The 18,823-nt window shown below is 36.0% G+C and overlaps 2 protein-coding genes across 2 annotated transcripts; both read left to right on the top strand.

Moving 5' to 3' along the window:
• Position 1: 1 nt before the first annotated feature.
• Positions 2-9,850, top strand: LOC117404859 (D-3-phosphoglycerate dehydrogenase-like). The gene is made up of 12 exons (XM_034007759.3): positions 2-338; positions 1,825-1,976; positions 2,363-2,428; positions 2,620-2,674; positions 2,800-2,898; positions 3,293-3,425; positions 4,073-4,221; positions 4,698-4,850; positions 5,207-5,339; positions 6,385-6,512; positions 7,458-7,683; positions 8,907-9,850. Exons 1-12 carry the CDS (start codon positions 201-203, stop codon positions 9,059-9,061), a joined length of 1,587 nt encoding a protein of 528 aa, XP_033863650.3. The 5' UTR covers positions 2-200; the 3' UTR covers positions 9,062-9,850.
• A 1,482-nt stretch (positions 9,851-11,332) lies between these two features.
• LOC117405483 (kelch-like protein 23) lies at positions 11,333-18,294 on the top strand. The gene is made up of 4 exons (XM_034008580.3): positions 11,333-11,637; positions 12,722-13,948; positions 14,408-14,560; positions 15,628-18,294. Exons 2-4 carry the CDS (start codon positions 12,724-12,726, stop codon positions 15,936-15,938), a joined length of 1,689 nt encoding a protein of 562 aa, XP_033864471.1. The 5' UTR covers positions 11,333-11,637; positions 12,722-12,723; the 3' UTR covers positions 15,939-18,294.
• Positions 18,295-18,823: the final 529 nt, after the last annotated feature.

Genomic DNA, 18,823 nt, shown 5'->3' with positions numbered 1-18,823 from the left:
GGCGGGGTTATTCCTAATTGAAGGGGTTGTCCTTGGTCACTGGATGTTAGAATCAGGTGCTGCAAAAATCGGGAGATTCACGTAGTTCTCTAGTGCTTGCATCAAATTACAGAACAAGGAACCTGTTAAAGCGCCCTGTTTATTAAAGTTTTCAGTAAAACAAAAACAAAAAAACGCTGTAAAACTAAAAGTGCAGTAAAATGGCTGTGGCAACAGTCCGAAGAATCTTAATAAGTGAAATTGTTGATCCTTGTTGCAAGCAGATTTTGCAAGAAAATGGCATTGCTGTTACGGAGAAACAAAATCTGAGCAAAGATGAACTGATTGCTGAAATCAAGGTGAGATCGGAATATAAAGTTCATCGTGCTTTGATTAAGAAATGATATATTTAAATTGTAAGTACTGAGTGTGTTAACTTTTTAAAATATTTTTTTCCCCTAAGGCCTACTTATGGATACCTGCAGCTTTTAAAATACCTTCTGATTTGGGCAGCTGGCTCTTTGAGCTAATATATATATATATATATATATATATATATATATATATATATATATATATATATATTATTACAGACATTGGCTTGGATCCGAAGTTCACATCTTTTTAAAACGGATCCACATTTGCTGTTTCTCCAATGCTTCTGATTTTTTAACATGTCGTTTTTAAATATATTATTATTAAATTATTAAATTGGGCTGCATGCTGAATTTAAATTAATTTTTAAGTTGCTGTTTGCTGATGTTCAGTTTCCCGGTGGCAGCAGTTGAAATTTGAGATTAGAATCTACGCCTCCTTTTCCAATCTGATGCAACAATATAGCTTGAGATTTCAGACAGCACATGTAGTCAGTATTTACCAGTTGCATTAAACTAAAATCGCTACTTGCAACATTTGGTACGCTGTAAGGTTATATATAAATTAGTTTGGGGGAATACAAATCTACATTTTTATATGCATCACTTCAGAATATTTTATAAAAGGAGTAGCAGTACAGATTAATTTATTTTTCATATGTATACATGTAATAATATTTATATTTAATGGATTTCTTAAAAAAAAAGGTAATACACCCACCCCTCGTTATATTGCCCCTCGCTATTACTGCTGATATTGGATATATCGCGGTCGTGGAGTTGGCTCTCCATTTACAGTCTAACTGTGAATGCCTTAGACATAGACAATTTCACTTAGAATTACTGTTCGTTTTATTTCCTACTGCACATCACAAAAAATATATACAAAACAATTAAAACAAAGCATTATCATACTGTTATCACATACACACGCATTGCACAATAACACAAAGCAAATTTAAATATCTACTTGCTGAAATGTTTTTTTAAGCAAAGCACTAGCAAAGGTCACAGGGCACTGACGTCAGCTAGCAACAAGCCTCCTATGCTGGGAATTGATTATTTCAATGGAGCGAATTTTGGGCATTTGAGAAAGCAGAGGAAGATTCAATGAATCTTGGAGACTTAAGTTGATGAGAAGCAATTACCCTCCGCAGTACGAATTAAAACGGTGTGCTGCCTTTAATACGAAAAATGAGAAAAAGCAGGTTGCGTAGAGGATTTATATGGGACCCTGACGCCCCGGTAAAACGAAGGAGTGGTTGTACAGTATTTGTTAGCTGTATCGCGGCCCTCGATATGTAGCGGATTTATAATGGACCCCGACACCCGCGATATCTCGAGTGGGTGTTGTATTTCTCAAGTTTGCACCAACAGTATTATGAGATTTTATGATCAATTGTCCACATCTACTGTATTTTGTTAAGGCATAAATATAACTTGTACAATTGTTAATTGCATCTTGTTTCAGGGCTATGAGGGACTTATAGTTCGTTCTGCCACCAAGGTCACTGCTGATGTCATCAATGCTGCCGAAGACTTGAAGATCATAGGCAGGGCAGGGACTGGTGTAGATAATGTGGACGTGGAGGCCGCAACAAAGAAAGGCATTATTGTCATGAAGTAAGAAAGAACAACGTGTTCATAACAAGAGAAATCTGATCTTGTAAACTTTGTAGTGTTGTAATTAATGGCAGTAGTTATCAAGGTTTATTTTGTGCAACCTCTGCACAGATTTTAAATCTCTCGCTTACAACCAGTTAGCAACTGCTATTAAAGTTGCTGTACTTGGCACACTACATTGAATTGGTCATTGAAATTGCATTTGCATTAATATCACAATGTTCTCAAACAGTAGTTAAAATGTCATAGGAGGGCTGGTTTGTTCTTTGTCTTGATGAAAATGTGAATTGTATGTATTTTATATGCGTGGATAGTATAATTACAGACTGAACTGTGCACCAAAAAAAGCTGTCTGAAATGCATATAATCTTTTGTCCATTTTTAAGTACTCCCAGTGGCAATACCACCAGTGCTGCAGAGTTGACGTGTGGAATGATCGTAAGTCTATCCAGGTTAGTCTGGTTCATGTTTCAAATCTAGAACCATTTTGTTCATGCCATGTTTTATTTCCTGCATTTTCTTTTCTTTCACCAATACACACATCCTTTAGTTTTCAGTCAAATGACTTTTATTGAAATGTTAGTGAGTGGTTTCTGGTAAGCGTGTATTGCTGTAACATACTGTACTACTCTACTCTTTTTAGGCAAATCCCACAAGCTGTTATGTCGATGAAAGCTGGAAACTGGGACCGTAAAAAGGTGAAATTACAGATATTTCTATCGCTTATGTGAATAAATTAATTTAAATTCAGACTAAATCATTTCTAATGGCTGGACTCCGTAATACCCAACCTGACATAAAAGTATAATTGTTTTGTTCATAGTTCATGGGGGCAGAGCTATATGGCAAAACTCTTGGAATTGTGGGTCTTGGGAGAATTGGAAAGGAAGTAGCTATTCGAATGCAGTCTTTTGGAATGAAGGTAAGGGTGATGTGCTGCACTGCAGGGAATATCAAGGGAGACTATATTAAACCTCTGTGCCTGCCCTTGTCAAAGAAGTACATTGCAGGGATGATCTCGATTTGAAACACTTTTTTTATTCTGTATAACTTTGGTTCTTCATAATGCTTTTTGCATTTTTCATTCAGAAGTGTCTGCAGAGACGTTGGGAACCTACAATGTACTTCAACATATCTTTTTCATACTGTAGCTTAAGGATAAAATGCCTATGCACTTGGTCCCGACAGCAAACATAATTATTTTAAACCATGCCCTACTTCTTAAAACAAATAATGTGCTAGTATGTGGTGCTTACAGTTTTACCACATTGTAAACCTTCAGTAATATGCTACACTGTGTTTGGCTTTTTATTCAGACTGTAGGCTATGATCCTATAATTCCTCCTGAAGTCACCGCCACATTTGGAGTTGAACAGATGTCCCTTGAGAGACTGTGGCCACTTTGTGACTATATCACTGTTCACACACCTTTAATGCCTTCTACAACAGGTATGTTATCATGGTTTTATAAATGATCGTGCAACTGCAGTCAAAAGCAGTGGCCATTGCAGGTATGAAAAGGCTGTGTGGTCCAGTGGTTAAAGAAAAGGGCTTGTAACCAGGAGGTCCCCGGTTCAAATCCCACCTCAGCCACTGACTCATTGTGTGACCCTGAGCAAGTCACTTAACCTCCTTGTGCTCCGTCTTTCAGGTGAGACGTAATTGTAAGTGACTCTGCAGCTGATGCATAGGTCACACACCCTAGTCTCTGTAAGTCGCCTTGGATAAAGGCGTCTGCTAAATAAACAAAATAATAATAATAATAAAATAAGACTAACCCATTCCAGGTTTTACTTCGAGCTTGATTAGCTACAGTGTATAGCTAACAAGCTCATGTGTGTCTTATTAAACTCAATAGTAAAACCAAGGATTGATCAAACTGCTATGTAATGGGAGTCTTATTTCCATTCCTGCATTGTGGAATTGTTTAAATATTATTGCCAAACTGAGTTTATTATTTCAGTGGCAGTTGTTACTGTGGTGGTTAAGCAAAGAACCAAAAGATCTTCATGACATGAATTATGTATTTTGTATTTTAGTTACTTTTCTGTTACCATCTTATTCTAGTTGATTATACTTCTCTATCCTCTTTCCAGGGTTGTTAAATGATGAAAGTTTTGCCAGATGTAGAAAGGGAGTAAAGGTTATTAATTGTGCCCGCGGAGGCATTATAGACGAGGCTGCTCTACTGCGAGCTCTGGAGTCTGGACAGTGTGGCGGAGCAGGACTGGACGTGTTTATTGACGTGAGTAGAATATATTGACGTTAAACATTGTCTTTTTATTCGTAAGCACGTGTCATTGTAAAGAAAGTTTACTGTAGCAATATAGCAACAAAATGTGAGTGCTTATTGAAAGTCGGACCCTGAGGGAAAGTATTGTATTGCTGTTTCTTTCCCTCTATTTAATACTCTGAAGGGTCAAATTCAATAACTTCAAACTGCAATTACAGGTACTTCAATAATATTTACAAAGTCATATTTGACACATTTTCTTTCTGCCAAATCATAAAGTGTCACCATTCTGAAATGCCACCTGCATCTACCACCAGGTTATTTTTTTTTTTCATTAAGTCCAAATGAACTGAACTGGAAGTTGATGAAAGCATAGCAATGCAGTAGTAAGGACAGAGCCACTTGAGATGAGTAGTCAGTGTAAACATTTTAACATTGATTCATGTATTTGAATTTGCTCTGTTTTTGCCCTGTGCGTGGTGGTTCAGGAACCCCCTAAGGATTGGTCGCTTGTAAACCACCCTGGTGTGGTCAGCTGCCCTCATCTCGGGGCCAACACCAAGGAGGCCCAAATTCGCTGCGGGAGAGACATTGCAACACAGATTGTCGAAATGATGCAGGGCAAATCCTTAATTGGGGCTGTAAGTATTGCATTTTGTGCTTTTTACGTTTTAGTGCGGTTTTACATGTTAGGAAGAGAGCATACAGTAGCTGAACATCACAGGTGCATCAATTTTCCACCATACATAAATCTGACTGACTACATACAAGAAGGTCAAGGTGACCAAAATAGCAGTGTGAGGGCAGATACAGCTAGGATGTGTTGCTTAGGGTTTTTTTGTCTTGTTCAATTAATCAGGAACCTTATAAAATGTTGCGCTAAAGTACGTAGAACATCCTTGAAAACAGTCCATAAACACCAAGGACATATCCTGGTCTTGATTTTAAAATACACAAAATAAATACATTCTTAAATATTTTTTTTGTTTTTTAACAGGTAAATGCACAGGTCCTTACAGCTGCTATAGCTCCTGAATCTAGGCCCTGGATTAAGCTGGGAGAAGCACTGGGTTCAGTGGGCACAGCTTGCGCTGGACAAGTGAAAAGTGAAGTTCAGATTACAGCACTGGGTATGTTTTTATTAAGGTTGAAATAGAGAGCTAATGATGTTAACCCTTTGCGGTCCATTTATTCAGCACGTCTCAGACGCATCAGGTCCAATTTATTTTCACACGTGCAGTTTATTTTAGACGCGCTGTTTAAAAGTATTTTTTTCACAGTAAAACAGGTTTAAAAGGCACTGGATATCAACAGGACACTCAGTACTGCATCTCCAGCCCCACCCCACCCCTTGTTCATTGTATTTTTCACATACCTCTTATTAGTCTTATTACCAATAAATCATCTCCTGATCACTTGTTTTATCACCAAACTCCTCAATAATGTGATCCAAGTCATTATTTTATTACTATAACATCTCAAAAAGCTCTGCAAATGTCAGTGATATTCTTTGAGCGCTGGATGCAGAAGCAGCTTTCTTGTTTGTTTTTGTCCGTGTTATCTCTGTGGTGCAGGGGCTATGTGTATTGCTCAGATCCGGCCATTTTTAAAAAAAATATATTTTTTATTTTTTCGGTTCCTATCGGTCTCACTCGGGCATTTGAATGGTTTTCTCGACTTTTTCTGGAGAAAAGACGACTAGAGACCTGTTTTCTACGTCTTTTTGATGATGTCGGACAGGGTCCAACATTGGACCGGAAAGGAAAAATTGTAATGTCGGACCTGGTCCGACATAGAACTGCAAAGGGCTAATAGAAGCTTGGTTCAGTTCTGACCCATTTATGTGTTTTTTTTTTTCTTTTTTAATATTGATATTTAGTTACACTGATCCTTCAAAGAACAATACCTTGCAGTTTGTCTTTGCACACAGCCAGAATATTAAGAAGTTAACAACAATGCGCTTGGATGAGTTCCTGTAGCTGGGTTGAAGGGCTGTAAACCAGGTCAGGGTTAGTCATTTCCATGAGATAAAGTCACTGTATTGCCAAGGAATCTAATGCATTATTATCAGCCCTTCATCTGCATATTGGGAAAGAGGATTTACTGTGATGAGGTAAGCTCAGTCCAGAAAAGGGCAACGTGTTTAATTCATTCTCCTGTTATACCTTCAAACAGGACAATCCCTAAAGAATGCGGCTGGCTATCTGAGCGCTGCAGTGGTCGTCGGAATGCTTAAGGATAGCTCGAAGAATGCTGTTAACCTTGTGAATGCACTACCCCTGGCAAAGGAAGCTGGAGTAACTGTATGTTGTGTGTCTTTCAAATCTTTCCTGAACAAGGTATATTTTGAAATTCAGTGGACTGGAGATGTTCCATCTTTAGTTTCCATTTAAGAGAAAATGACATTGCCGAGGCGTGTTACAAGGTAACAATGGAAGTCCCACGTCATTATTTGAACGAGGGACTTCCATTATTACCAGGGAACACGCTGCAACAATGTTGTTATGGCTATTATAATTCAACTTGTTAATTATTTATTTATCCCCGTTTGTCTAAAATCCACTAGTCTACTGAAAGAGGTCACTTTTGTGAAGCTTTTCGTCAGTAAGCAGTGGTTTTAAAACAGGGATCATTAATTGGTCTCATCAGTTCTGTTATTGAGTAATACCAGAACTGTAAACCTCCATAGAAAACAATGGGAGAGCAGTGTCTCTTGTTCTATAATAATGAATAGATAATAAAATAGATAGTTCATACTGTTTAAATGTTTGTAACTGATTAAAAAAAAAAAAACTAGGTGAGGAGGAGGGAAGGTAGGAAATCAATTTATTTAATCTTGCCACCTCCAAATATGGTCATTCCCCTACTGAATTTCAGTGATCTAAGCCCCACCCCCCTCCCAAAAAGTGAATTGTTTAAAGGTACCACTTGTTGACAATGAGGGATATAATAAAGCCATTGTTTCTACAAGCAAAACAGGTTTTTAATTGTTGCATATTCCTCCATTACAATATAAACACCTTGAAGTGTACTGTAATTGCAATTTAAAACACTGGTGAAATTCATGATTTAAATCTTTAGAGTAGTGTCTACGTAGTTCACCACAGTGTTGATGACTTTCTTATCCTCTAGTCATAATTTCACTGGCAGTGCAAAGGGTAATTCACTGAAAATCAGAATCATGATCAAGTTGTGAGCAGTGTAACAGCACTGCCGCCAGGATTCAATGTTCTCTTTTCTGCTTACAGATTGCCAGTCACCAGAGTGATGCAGCACCGATGTTGGCTCAAAGTGCATGTGAAGTAGAAATATCTGCAAACGGTGTCTCTCACAAAGTGGTGGGGTCAGTTCAAGGAGATGTTCCTGTCCTATTGGAGCTCAATGGAGGGCTTTTCAGACAGCCAGTCCCTCTCACTGGCAACCTGATATTTTTTAAGGCCTTGGCAAACCCTCAGCTTGTGCCTTCTGTTGCAGGTAAGATACTGTCTGAGAAAGAACAATTGTTGTTTTATAACAATAATAATAAAAACATAAAGTTTCTATTCATTATCTACACATTCCTAAAAAAAGTTTTATGATTGGACAAACCTCAAATAAGTTGATTTCAACACACATTTCAATACGTGTTGGGCAAACTATATTCATACACACTAGTATTTATTAGACAGTTTCTGGACCATAGCTAGTGGCCAGTGTTTTTCGCAAATACGAAATAACATGAAATGTAACATAAAACGAAATGCAATTGTACGGCATTTTCCATTAGTATGCTAATTCTTTGTTTTCTTTCAAGTGGTGCAAACTTTGCATTGGAGCAAATGCTGTTTTGGTTATGAATGGATTTGAATGAATGAATCTGCTTTGCTCGGTGTTTAAATACTGAGAAAACCAAAGCTTGTTGTATACCGCTTCAGTGCAATGGGATTGAAATACAAATCCTATCGTCTTTTTTTTTTTTTTTAATGGATAGATTGCTGTGTGTGCAGTAGTTGGGCAGTGTAAATATAGCAGTGTGGAGTAGTGGTTAGGGCCCTGGACTCTTGACTGGAGGGTCGTGGGTTAAATCCCAGGTGTGGGACAATGCTGCTGTACCCTTGAGCAAGGTACTTTACCTAGATTGCTTCAGTAAAAACCGAACTGTATAAATGGGTAATTGTATGTAAAAATAATGTGATATCTTGTAACAATTGTAAGTCGCCCTGGATAAGGGCGTCTGCTAAGAAATAAATAATTATATATATATATAAATAATAATAAATTTTATATATATATATTTATATATATAATTATTTTTTATCTTACTGTATTTTTATAGAGGGCATGGGCAGTATTCACTGTAAGTAGGCAGTTGATTAAAAAGAGTGGGAGACTGTTGCCGTTACTGCCGCTTATGAGAAATTATGGTAACTAAATTATTTTTCTGTGCGAAGTCTGTTTGTCAAAAATGTTTAATAAATATGTATGTAGTTAAAACATTATGTATACTATACTATTATTGATGTACATCTATTTGAGTTATTTTATTAATGTGTATCTGTAATAAAACTACATTTGTGAAAAATAAAACGAAAAATTATAAAAAATATAAATAATTTCACGTAGCTCTAACCATAGCTTACATACACTTTCTTAGCATACACCCATTCCAAACAGATTATGGCAGAGCTGTCCCTGATCTTTAATATTTTTCCTCCGAGGTGTGCTAACGGCTGCTGGTCTTCAGATGGAGTCGTTCAGCACCTCTGCAGCAATTGCAGGAGAGCAGTGGTGCAGTGTGGGAGTTTCTTCATTATTAGGAGACCTGAACACATTGAAAGTGCATGTAAAAGAAGCACTGCAGCTGTCCTTGTAGATTCCAGTGATGACTTTCACATCATTCCATAGGTGTCCTTAATGTTCCCTGTCACATTGATATTGCTGTTTGATTGACAGATGCCTTGGTTTGGTTGATAATTTAATGTGCGTTAACCATGGCTTTCAAAAACACATCTTCATGACACTTGTTCACAAGAAGTCCCTTAGAGCTTTGTTTTAGTTTTCCAGGCTTTATTTTCACTTTGACTTGGGTGATGTCAGTTTTTAGTGTCATCATTTAAAATGTCTGTCTGTCACCCTCTGCAGGCAAACATGATAACTGCCTTGATTTTTCGTCACCTTCTCAGACTTTTATCCTAGACCCCAAGCTTCCTATAAACCGTTCAAATTGCATTTGGGTATAACCTGATAGTCTGTTGACTTGTATACAGATTTTATACTGGTTCCTGCCATGTCACGATACGTTTCTCTCTCAATGGAAGCTATGTGAGGTCAGGTGAAGTGAGTAAACAGAGTATTTCCATCAATGATTTTTTAATAATCTAAACTGGCATGTCTGTCTAAAGACACCAAGTTTACAAGTTGACCCCAGCAATATTTAGATCTACTGTTTTGATTATTGAAATAGACAAAATAGAGGAGAAAGGACTTCACCCGAGACAAAGTGAAAATGATATATGGAAAACAAAAACATACAGCAACACAATAAAAATAGTGAATCATTTTACATAGCATGGCTATGACTACCAGTGTTAAATGTTTGAAGAGTAAATGTATTATGTTAAAGAGTTAATACCAAAACATGAATAAAATGAGTTTAACTTTACTCGAGTTGTGTTCAGATTTTTTCCCCAGATTGCATTAAAAATACACTTTTAAGATTTAATGCCATTCAGACTTGAATGCGGCTGTCGCATTGCAGTGGTTCATTTAGTTTCGTACCTGGATAATTCAGATGTGAAAACTTGTTTAATCAACACAATTCCTTTAAATCAGAAAAAAAACACATTGATGTGTTGTATTTAAAAAGTTCAAGAGGGTAATTTAACAATAAAACATGTTGTCAAAAGAAATAACTTAGAGTAGACCGATGAAGTTTATACAAGCACTATCAAAGCAAGCAAATATCAAAGAGGATCAAATATTATTGGAATGATATGAGTGGGTGGTTTTTGATACGTAACCATTTTTGAAGAGTTGTGAACACCCTTAAATAGTTTGAGGAAGAAAGGAGTAAACTGTAAAAATGTATCAGTAACATGTACCTAGGGGTAATTTGTGTGAGAATATTGATTATGTTATTACCATTTGTAATCCACTGAGCACCACCAGTGACTAACGGATCCATGGTTATTTATCTTGACATGACAAAGAAGGAACATGTGAAGCTGCATAGAAACCCTTTCAGAATTGCATTAAGAAAATGTCAAATAAAAATAACGTTCTTGGTGGACTGTAACGTAATTTTTAAATAAATTTGGTATCTTAACATAAAATGTAGTGTCCCGCATGTTTTTGTTTTTAATTATTCTTTTTTGTTTCCATATTTAAGAAGGCTGTTGCATTTATAAGCCCACATGAAAATATCACCTTTTTTGTTTGTTTGGGGTCCTAGAGCCTCAAGGATGCCTGAGTCTAAGAATGTGAACCTGTAAAACCAAATAGAGTAAAGTGAGTCACCTAGGATTTAATTTAAAGGACATGCATGTGGGACACTGCACATTTAAAATGATCTATATAATTTATATATATATATATATGAAATTGTTTATAATTAGTTGATGACATTTTCATATTAAAACTGACTATAAATATAAATTATTATTATTATTTATTATTAATAATAATACACAAAGTGGCTTTGTAGACATTTAAATTCTGTCCAATATGAGAACAGAAGAGATGTTGTCGTCTGAAAAAAAACAAAACAAAAACGTAATTATGCAATGATTTGAATCCTAATAGGATTAGGGGAAAATACCATGGCAACGGAAGGGAAAGACTGCGATAATAATAGGAAATGTGAAATGCCACCGACAGTGTGTGTATAGGCTGATACCTATGAACTTTGCAACAATTAATATTTTACCTTAAAACCCTTCGATGTTTATGACAGTGATTTCGCTGTTAGAAAACAAGACATTTGCAATTCAATGTATGTAAATTGTAACAGCTTATAATGTAACCAAAGCAGTTCACTAGGTGAATCCATCTGTGCTTGTGTTTTGTTTGGAACATCCCCTTCTCATATATATGGCAGGATAATCTCTCCCTGGGGGACTTTTGAAATGACGATGGTACTTCACTCCAACCTTATACAACCGGCACCAATCAAAGACGCATAACACTGCCCAGAATACACAGCAGAATGACAGCTGAAAGCAGCTACCAACTATACACAGATACCAAAATAGGACTGCGGTGCTCACATTCTTACGATTAACTGCACTCCGTCTGGCAGGCAAAGTCAGGCAGTCATCGAGAATCGCCGTACCCAACCAAGACGTGTGCAATATTGAAAACAAAATGATGATGTTGATGATTATTATTTATATTATTTAATTCAAGCAGTGAGAATATATCCCCTCAACACGCCGTGTGCCAAGTGACCAGGTAAGGAAGGCTGTTGTCTGTGTTTGACTCTTGTGTTTCTTAGTTATGACCAGGCTATGCACACCTCCTGTGCTATGGAAAATAGCAATACCAATCAATACGTACAGTGTTGTTACAAAGGATGTTGGTTTCTAAGTCCAGATGCATATCAATATTACAGTTAATGTTGCAAATTACATAACCTTTTACATTGATCTCCAATAATATTGACCCAGTACTTCGAGAGTAGTGTATTGTGTGTGTAATATATATATATATATATATATTATAGCATACCAATTAAGGTAAGTGGCAAATCTTTGAATTTGTCACGCAGTTACAGTGCACCAATACTTGCAATTTACTAACTTAATGTTACACTTTTGTTTTTAATTGATATGTACCTACAACTAAATGTTTAATTCAAAGCCTGAGTATTTGTTTATGGAGACTTGCTTACTTGTATTTTCCCTTTGTTTTGCATAGTAGTGCAACATGTTTTTTGTTATTCTTGGTACCTACTGTATAGTGAAGCTTTTATTGCTTCTCTGAATAGAGACACCATGTAAATATAAATTAAAGTTGGATTTTTACACATAACAAAACCCGTATTGGGGAAATGCAAAGTGATCTGTATTTGATATACACTTATCATATATATACTCAATCATATTCAATCACTTACAGATTAAATGTTATTATCTAAAATGTTAAATTATTATTTATTTTTTTTATTTTTTATTACATTCATAGTTTTCAAAGTTACTATTATTCACAATGTATTACAAGTATAATTATATTTTAAAACCAGACTTATAACCACCCAAGTATGATTGATCATTTTCTGATACCTTATCTTAAGCTAATATTTCCATGTATTATTTGTTGGCTTGACTGGCTTGGTGATTGAATGCAGCAATTAAATAATTACCATTGATACATTGCATCATAACAGGATAGTGAGCGGCAGTTTGTTTAGGTGCTGCCACCATCCATAAGATACTGTTACTGTGACAGCCATACCATTAAATATTGATGAACGTAAGTAATTCATGTGGGCAATGAGTAAGAACAAATTAGTTAAACCATTTGTAATTTCTTGCAGCCATGTCAATTAAGGAACAAGAATGCTACACGTATGACTTTGCTGACCCAGCTCACCCAGCAGAGTTCTTGGATGCTTTCCAAGAATTTTACCTTGATGGCTTGTTCACAGACATTACTCTCCAGTGCGCTACTGGTCAGATATTTCAGTGTCACAAAGCAGCTCTGTCTGCATGCAGTGCTTATTTCAAAGTGATGTTCACAGCAGACATGAGAGAGAGATCCAACAACTTGATCAAGCTTTCAGGTATCGACAGTGATGTATTGACTGCTCTGGTGAATTATGTGTATACATCCCAGCTGAAAATAACTGAGAAGAATGTCCAGAGTCTCTTGGAAGCAGCTGATCTCCTTCAGTTTGTGTCTGTAAAGAAAGCCTGTGAGGAGTTTCTGGTCAGGCACCTGGATGTTGACAACTGTTTAGGGATGCACTCTTTTGCCGAGTTTCATGTCTGCCCTGAACTGGAAAAAGAGGCCAGGAGGATGATGTTGTGTATGTTTGAAGAGGTCACAATGCAGGAGGAGTTCCTGGAACTGGACTTTGAGAAATTAAGTTACATAGTGTCCAGAGAAAACCTCAACGTCTGGAGACAAGAAGTTCTTTTGGAAGCTGTCGTGAAATGGATCACCCATGATGTCCAAGCTCGGACTGGTTACGTGCAGGATTTGCTCTACTGCATCCAACTGGATTTGGATGAAATCTACTTGAGGACGGCCCTCGATCTGCAGAAAAGATGTTTACTGGGAAGTGAGAAAAAAGTCTACTCCTTAATCTGCCATGGTTTACAATCCACTCGCAAAGGGAACTTTGTGAGTTCTAAAAAGTTGACCTCTAGCATGTATATTATTGGAGGATATTACTGGCACCCGCTCTCAGAGGTTAATGCATGGGATCCACTTACTAATACCTGGGTCCAGGGAACTGACATGCCAGACCACACGAGGGAGAGCTACAGCGTGTCACTTTTGGGACCAAACATTTACGTAACAGGGGGTTACAGAACAGACAATATTGAAGCTCTTGATACAGTGTGGGTTTATAATGGAGACACTGATGAGTGGACAGAGGGGTGCCCTATGCTTCATGCTCGATATTATCACTGCTCGGTCACTTTGCATGGCTGTGTGTATGTTATAGGAGGGTACAGAGGGGGAGCTCCTGCAAGAGAGGCAGAGTTCTATGACCCTTTGAAGAAGACATGGAGCCCTGTTGCAAACATGGTACAAGGTATTTCAGCATTCTCTCCTTGAATACAAATATGTCTGAACTAGATGTGAATATATTTCGTAAAATGAAGCATTGGTGCCTATTTATGAAACTGTACCTTTTTTAATTGCTGCAGGCTTAGCATTTATGAATGTTTACACACACTTTTATAAACACAGCCTTTAAATATAGTGTGAGTTTTATAAGTAGCCCGCACAGTTACTACCAGCAGTGTTATATATATATATATATATATATATATATATATATATATATATATATATATGTGGCACTGCATATTTGGTATATTGTATGTTAAGATGTTGTGTTGATGTCTATTATCATTTTCCTTTTAGGCAACATATTTTTACTGCAACATATTCCTTATGATATCTCATCCATCATTAAATTAAATTATCTAACCAATTTCTGTATGAAAAAAAAAACACACAAATTATTTTTCTTTACTTTTCTGACCAGGTGTTGGAAATGCCACAGCCTGTGTTTTGCGTGATATCATCTATGTAACTGGAGGTCACTATGGTTATAGGGGAAGCTGCACCTATGACAAAATTCAAAGATACAGGTCGGATCTCAATGAATGGAGCATTGTTACAATAAGTCCACATCCAGGTACAATTTATAGGTTGTTAATAAATGAAAAGTGTATTTGATGTTGTTCAGCATTGCCTTTTGATTTTTAACTTTTTTTTTTCTGTGTAGCATTTGACCTAAAAAAAAATATTTAAAGGTCAATGCAATGGACAAAGCAACCTCCTCATCACCTAACCCTTTAATCCCAGCTTGCAGCTGGTCTCTTCATGGCTGAATGCTCTTTCGTCTGCCCCAATAAGCAGGACAAGACCTGGGCAGCTTATACACAGCCACTGTAATGGAGGCACTGCAGAGTTTGAAACGTGCAAGCCTGTGTAAAATTAAGCACTAAAATAAATAGCATTCTAATGTATGTGTATATGCAACATCCTGAATACAGTTTAGTTGTTTATGTTGTTTATTAACCTGATATATTTTATTTCCCTGGGAAATTGTTGCATTTTTATTTTGTATAACAATTTTACAGTATCGTTATAATGATGGAGATTAAATGTGAATCAGCAGGGTTTATTATTTCATCACAATACAGTAATTATTGTAAAATAAGTTATCCTATGGCTGATGAATGCTTAGGGCAAAATAAACGTCTACCTCCAACAGACCCCCATAATTGAAAACTCTATTAATTTGCATACATGCTGGCTCCCTATCATCTGGCACTATACTAGACATGGGAGTTGAAAGACAAAACCTAAAGGACTTCCAATGAGGCACAGTGGAAACTCCCACAGGTGCAGTAAATCTTGATTGTATGGTAGACACAGTCAGTGCAGCAGGGATTATTCAGATCAGGGCTGTGGTATCTTCCAGCATGTAAATGCAGCACCCAGCAGTGAGTGTTTTATATTCAATGAGCTGAAAAAGAAGCAGTTTGATAGTATGACTCTTGTGGGATGTTTCTCTGCATGTTACATACTGTATGAAATAAGGACAATTAATTCTGCCCAGTACAATTCAAAATCTTCAGGACCATATTACCATTTTTGTGTTTCTGGAAAATAACAACAACAAATAATTGACATTATTTGGTTACTAATTATTTAAACTGGTTACCTTTTCTTTTTCTTTTTTTTTACTCTTCTCAGAGTACGGGCTTTGTTCTGTGGCTTTAAACAACAAGCTACACCTAGTCGGTGGGCAGACTACCATCACTGATTGCTATGACCCAGAAAAGGACGAATGGAGACAGATGGCTCCAATGATGGAGAGGAGGATGGAATGTGGGGCTATTGCCATGAATGGATGCATTTATGTCACAGGGGGATACTCCTACTCAAAAGGATCCTATCTTCAGAGCATAGAGAAATATGACCCAGAACAAGACAAGTGGGAAATCGTGGGCAGCCTTCCTAGTGCCATGCGATCACATGGTTGTGTTTGTGTTTACAGTGTGTAGACAGGATGCTGTGCACTGGTTCTATATTGCTGCCCAACAGGAAATGCTGGCTATGAAGTGCTGGAAGAGACAAACAGGATGTACCATAAAGAGCAGTGGCTAATGAGATGTAAACTACTGCACTGTTCCTTGTCACCCAGAAGGCACGTGGATAACATGCAATTGATACAATGCCATCAAATGGGCAGCTTATTTCAGTCTGCTAGTATATATTTTAATTGGAATAAATGTTGCACCAATGAAGAAACCACTTCTCGGGACTCTGTTTTGATACAAAGAACATTTGCCGTACCGAAACCATCATTAAATTAAATTATCTAACAAATATTCCTTTTTTCATCCCTGCAAGTGCCAATAATATATTTTATAAGTTTATTTCCCCTTACAATCAGGGCTCAGGAAGAACAAAATAAGTTTTGTATGTTAATATGCTTCATGTCTGAGAAAGAGACCTACCTGCCTTTGGCAAAAAAGTCACATGTCAGTCACTGACATGCTAGAAGCACATTTGAGAGGCAAATGCTCTGGGTATACCATTGTAAATATTAGTAGATCACTTAACTTGTTAATTGTCATTTTATATTTTAATGTAAATACTTTTAAGTATGCTAAGTAAGTTAACTTTCTTTTTTAAAGCCTACAGTATGTTTATTTATAAAATGGACAATCCCAAAGCACCATTTTGTGATCTTGGTAAATTTAAAAATACAGTACTTATTTTCTTCACTAGGGGGATGTGATAAGGCAAGAATTGGGAGCTTCATTTGTTGTGAGTGCAAAGATGATTCTGTGACACTGAAGCATTTTTGTCATAACAATTGGACACACACACATTTGTTTCTGATATCTTACTCAGTATGGTATGATATTTGATTGGGACATTTTTATATAGATTTGTATGAAGATTTGTATTTGGACATTTTTTTGTAGGATTTTTAATGAATGTATCTATTTAAATTGTGAAATTGCACTTGAGTTGTAAACTATAATAACTGGTAGAATTCCCTTTCCTAACCAGGTACATTTGAAGTTGTTCAGTCTTTTGCACATGAGAACATTTGTAGGGATTCCCGTTGAAGGAAGTTTGTGATATTTGAGCTTTTTGAATGTATGTTCTGTAGCACATGACAGCTGTAGAGTGAGTGACTTGCACCAAAGAATAATCTTGCAGTGGAGTGGCAATGGAGTATTGAGTCCTTTATTCTTTATTTACTGGGATCGTTCTTGTCGAGCTGGGACTGTTATAAACTATTTTGATAGCACAATGTGGGAAAGCTCAATTTGTCACTGTATGTACCTTCATTGTGGAAAGAATTCTTTTCAGTGTTAGCCTGGTAACTTTCAGCCTTTAAGAAAGAAAAAAAAACTTGCATGAATAAATGTGTAATAAACATGGTTTTAATATTGTACATGATGTACAAAGCAATAAATTATGACAAGATGATACGTTTACAAACTTTTGTTTATTTTATGAATACAGATATTTTAAATACATTTGGTCTATACTAATTCATCTATACAGTGGCAGATCTAAGTAAGACCATTGTTTAAATCTTCATAAGAAGGAGACTTTGTCAAAACCAACATCTCTAACACGTGTGTGTCTCCCAATTGTATTTTTGTCTTTAAAAGTAAGTGAAATAACATGGTGGTAATATTTAGATCTGTAACTGTCTATATCTATTGAATATACCCCACTATGTTTTACCATTTTGCTTTTGAATAAGCATTAAAATCCTATAGAGATGTGGCTTTTTTAACAGTGGAGTATTTCTTCAGACTGTCAGTTCTTTAATATTTAACATCAAAAACATAAAATTAGCTGGAAGAGAAGTTTATACTTTTTTGTTTTTGAATACTTGATCTTGTTACTAATGTTAGTTCTTTTTGATCATTCACAACGTAAGTATAGCACTTTTGATGTACTGTATTTACTTGACATTTATTTAGGATTTAACAATATTGTATGGATTGCTGTTTTATATAATTTATTTGAAATATGTTTACAACCAACAGTGAAACTTTTGTATAATATTTATGTAAGGTGTGCAAGTTTTTAAATGTAATTTCTGTGGGAATGTAGGACTGTATATTAATACAGTCTGAATTACTTTGTAAATCTAAAATGCCTTTTCTTCTGTAACAAAACAATCCCAGGAATTTACTGGGCTGCATGGACATTTATTTACAGTACAGTTTGTTACCAATAAAATTCAGTTTGTACAACTGAATAAATGATTGTATTTAATAAAACTGTATTTACATGATTTTTTACTATACATTTGAGGTGATGTTCTTTGAACTCTGTTTAGAAATCTTATTAATCTTGCATAATAGTTGTTGCTTATGCAGAGCTGAATTTACATACTTGTCTTTCAATAAACAGTTTTTCACATTATCATTTCTGTTCATATTTTACCTTCACAATTAGTTACACTTAAAACAAAAATCTTTGTATATTATGAACGTTATTATTTTTTTATGTAGGCGGTAATCTTCTTTTTTTAATATATATAATAATCATTTTTGGAAAATGCTTTTGTATAAGCATTGCAATCCTGGGCCATACTAGCTCTGTTTACAATGGGTATGATTATACGAGACTGGGGTTAGCTTCCTTAAATGGAACAATATTCCAGCCCTTTAAAAATAAAAGATAACAATGGACAGACCTCTTCAGGGCCCAGGAAGGCTCGAATCTCTGGTAGGTTAGAAGCGTGGATACAATTTAGTTTTTTTTAGTGGTATGTTAAGCAAAATATTCAATAACTTTTTTTTTTTTTTTTTTAGCACTGATTATAATGCATTCAGTTATGTTTCTGTTGCTAGATGACTGTTATAATTATACAACTCAAGCACAAACAGGTTGTAGGTAAATTCCTGGA

Source organism: Acipenser ruthenus, chromosome 10 (assembly GCF_902713425.1).
Source record: "Acipenser ruthenus chromosome 10, fAciRut3.2 maternal haplotype, whole genome shotgun sequence".
In the NCBI taxonomy this organism is placed as follows: domain Eukaryota; kingdom Metazoa; phylum Chordata; class Actinopteri; order Acipenseriformes; family Acipenseridae; genus Acipenser; species Acipenser ruthenus.
The sequence above is the reverse complement of the archived record's forward strand: the minus strand, read 5'-3'. Positions and strand labels throughout refer to the sequence as shown.

Coding starts and splice junctions, on each gene's coding strand:
- LOC117404859 (XM_034007759.3), top strand. CDS start 201: ATGGCTGTGGCAACAGTCCGAAGAATCTTAATAAGTGAAATTGTTGAT. Junction 4,222..4,697: donor GACTGGACGTGTTTATTGAC/GTGAGTAGAATA, acceptor GTGGTGGTTCAG/GAACCCCCTAAGGATTGGTC. Junction 6,513..7,457: donor CAAAGGAAGCTGGAGTAACT/GTATGTTGTGTG, acceptor TTCTGCTTACAG/ATTGCCAGTCACCAGAGTGA.
- LOC117405483 (XM_034008580.3), top strand. CDS start 12,724: ATGTCAATTAAGGAACAAGAATGCTACACGTATGACTTTGCTGACCCA. Junction 13,949..14,407: donor TGTTGCAAACATGGTACAAG/GTATTTCAGCAT, acceptor TTTTCTGACCAG/GTGTTGGAAATGCCACAGCC. Junction 14,561..15,627: donor TACAATAAGTCCACATCCAG/GTACAATTTATA, acceptor TACTCTTCTCAG/AGTACGGGCTTTGTTCTGTG.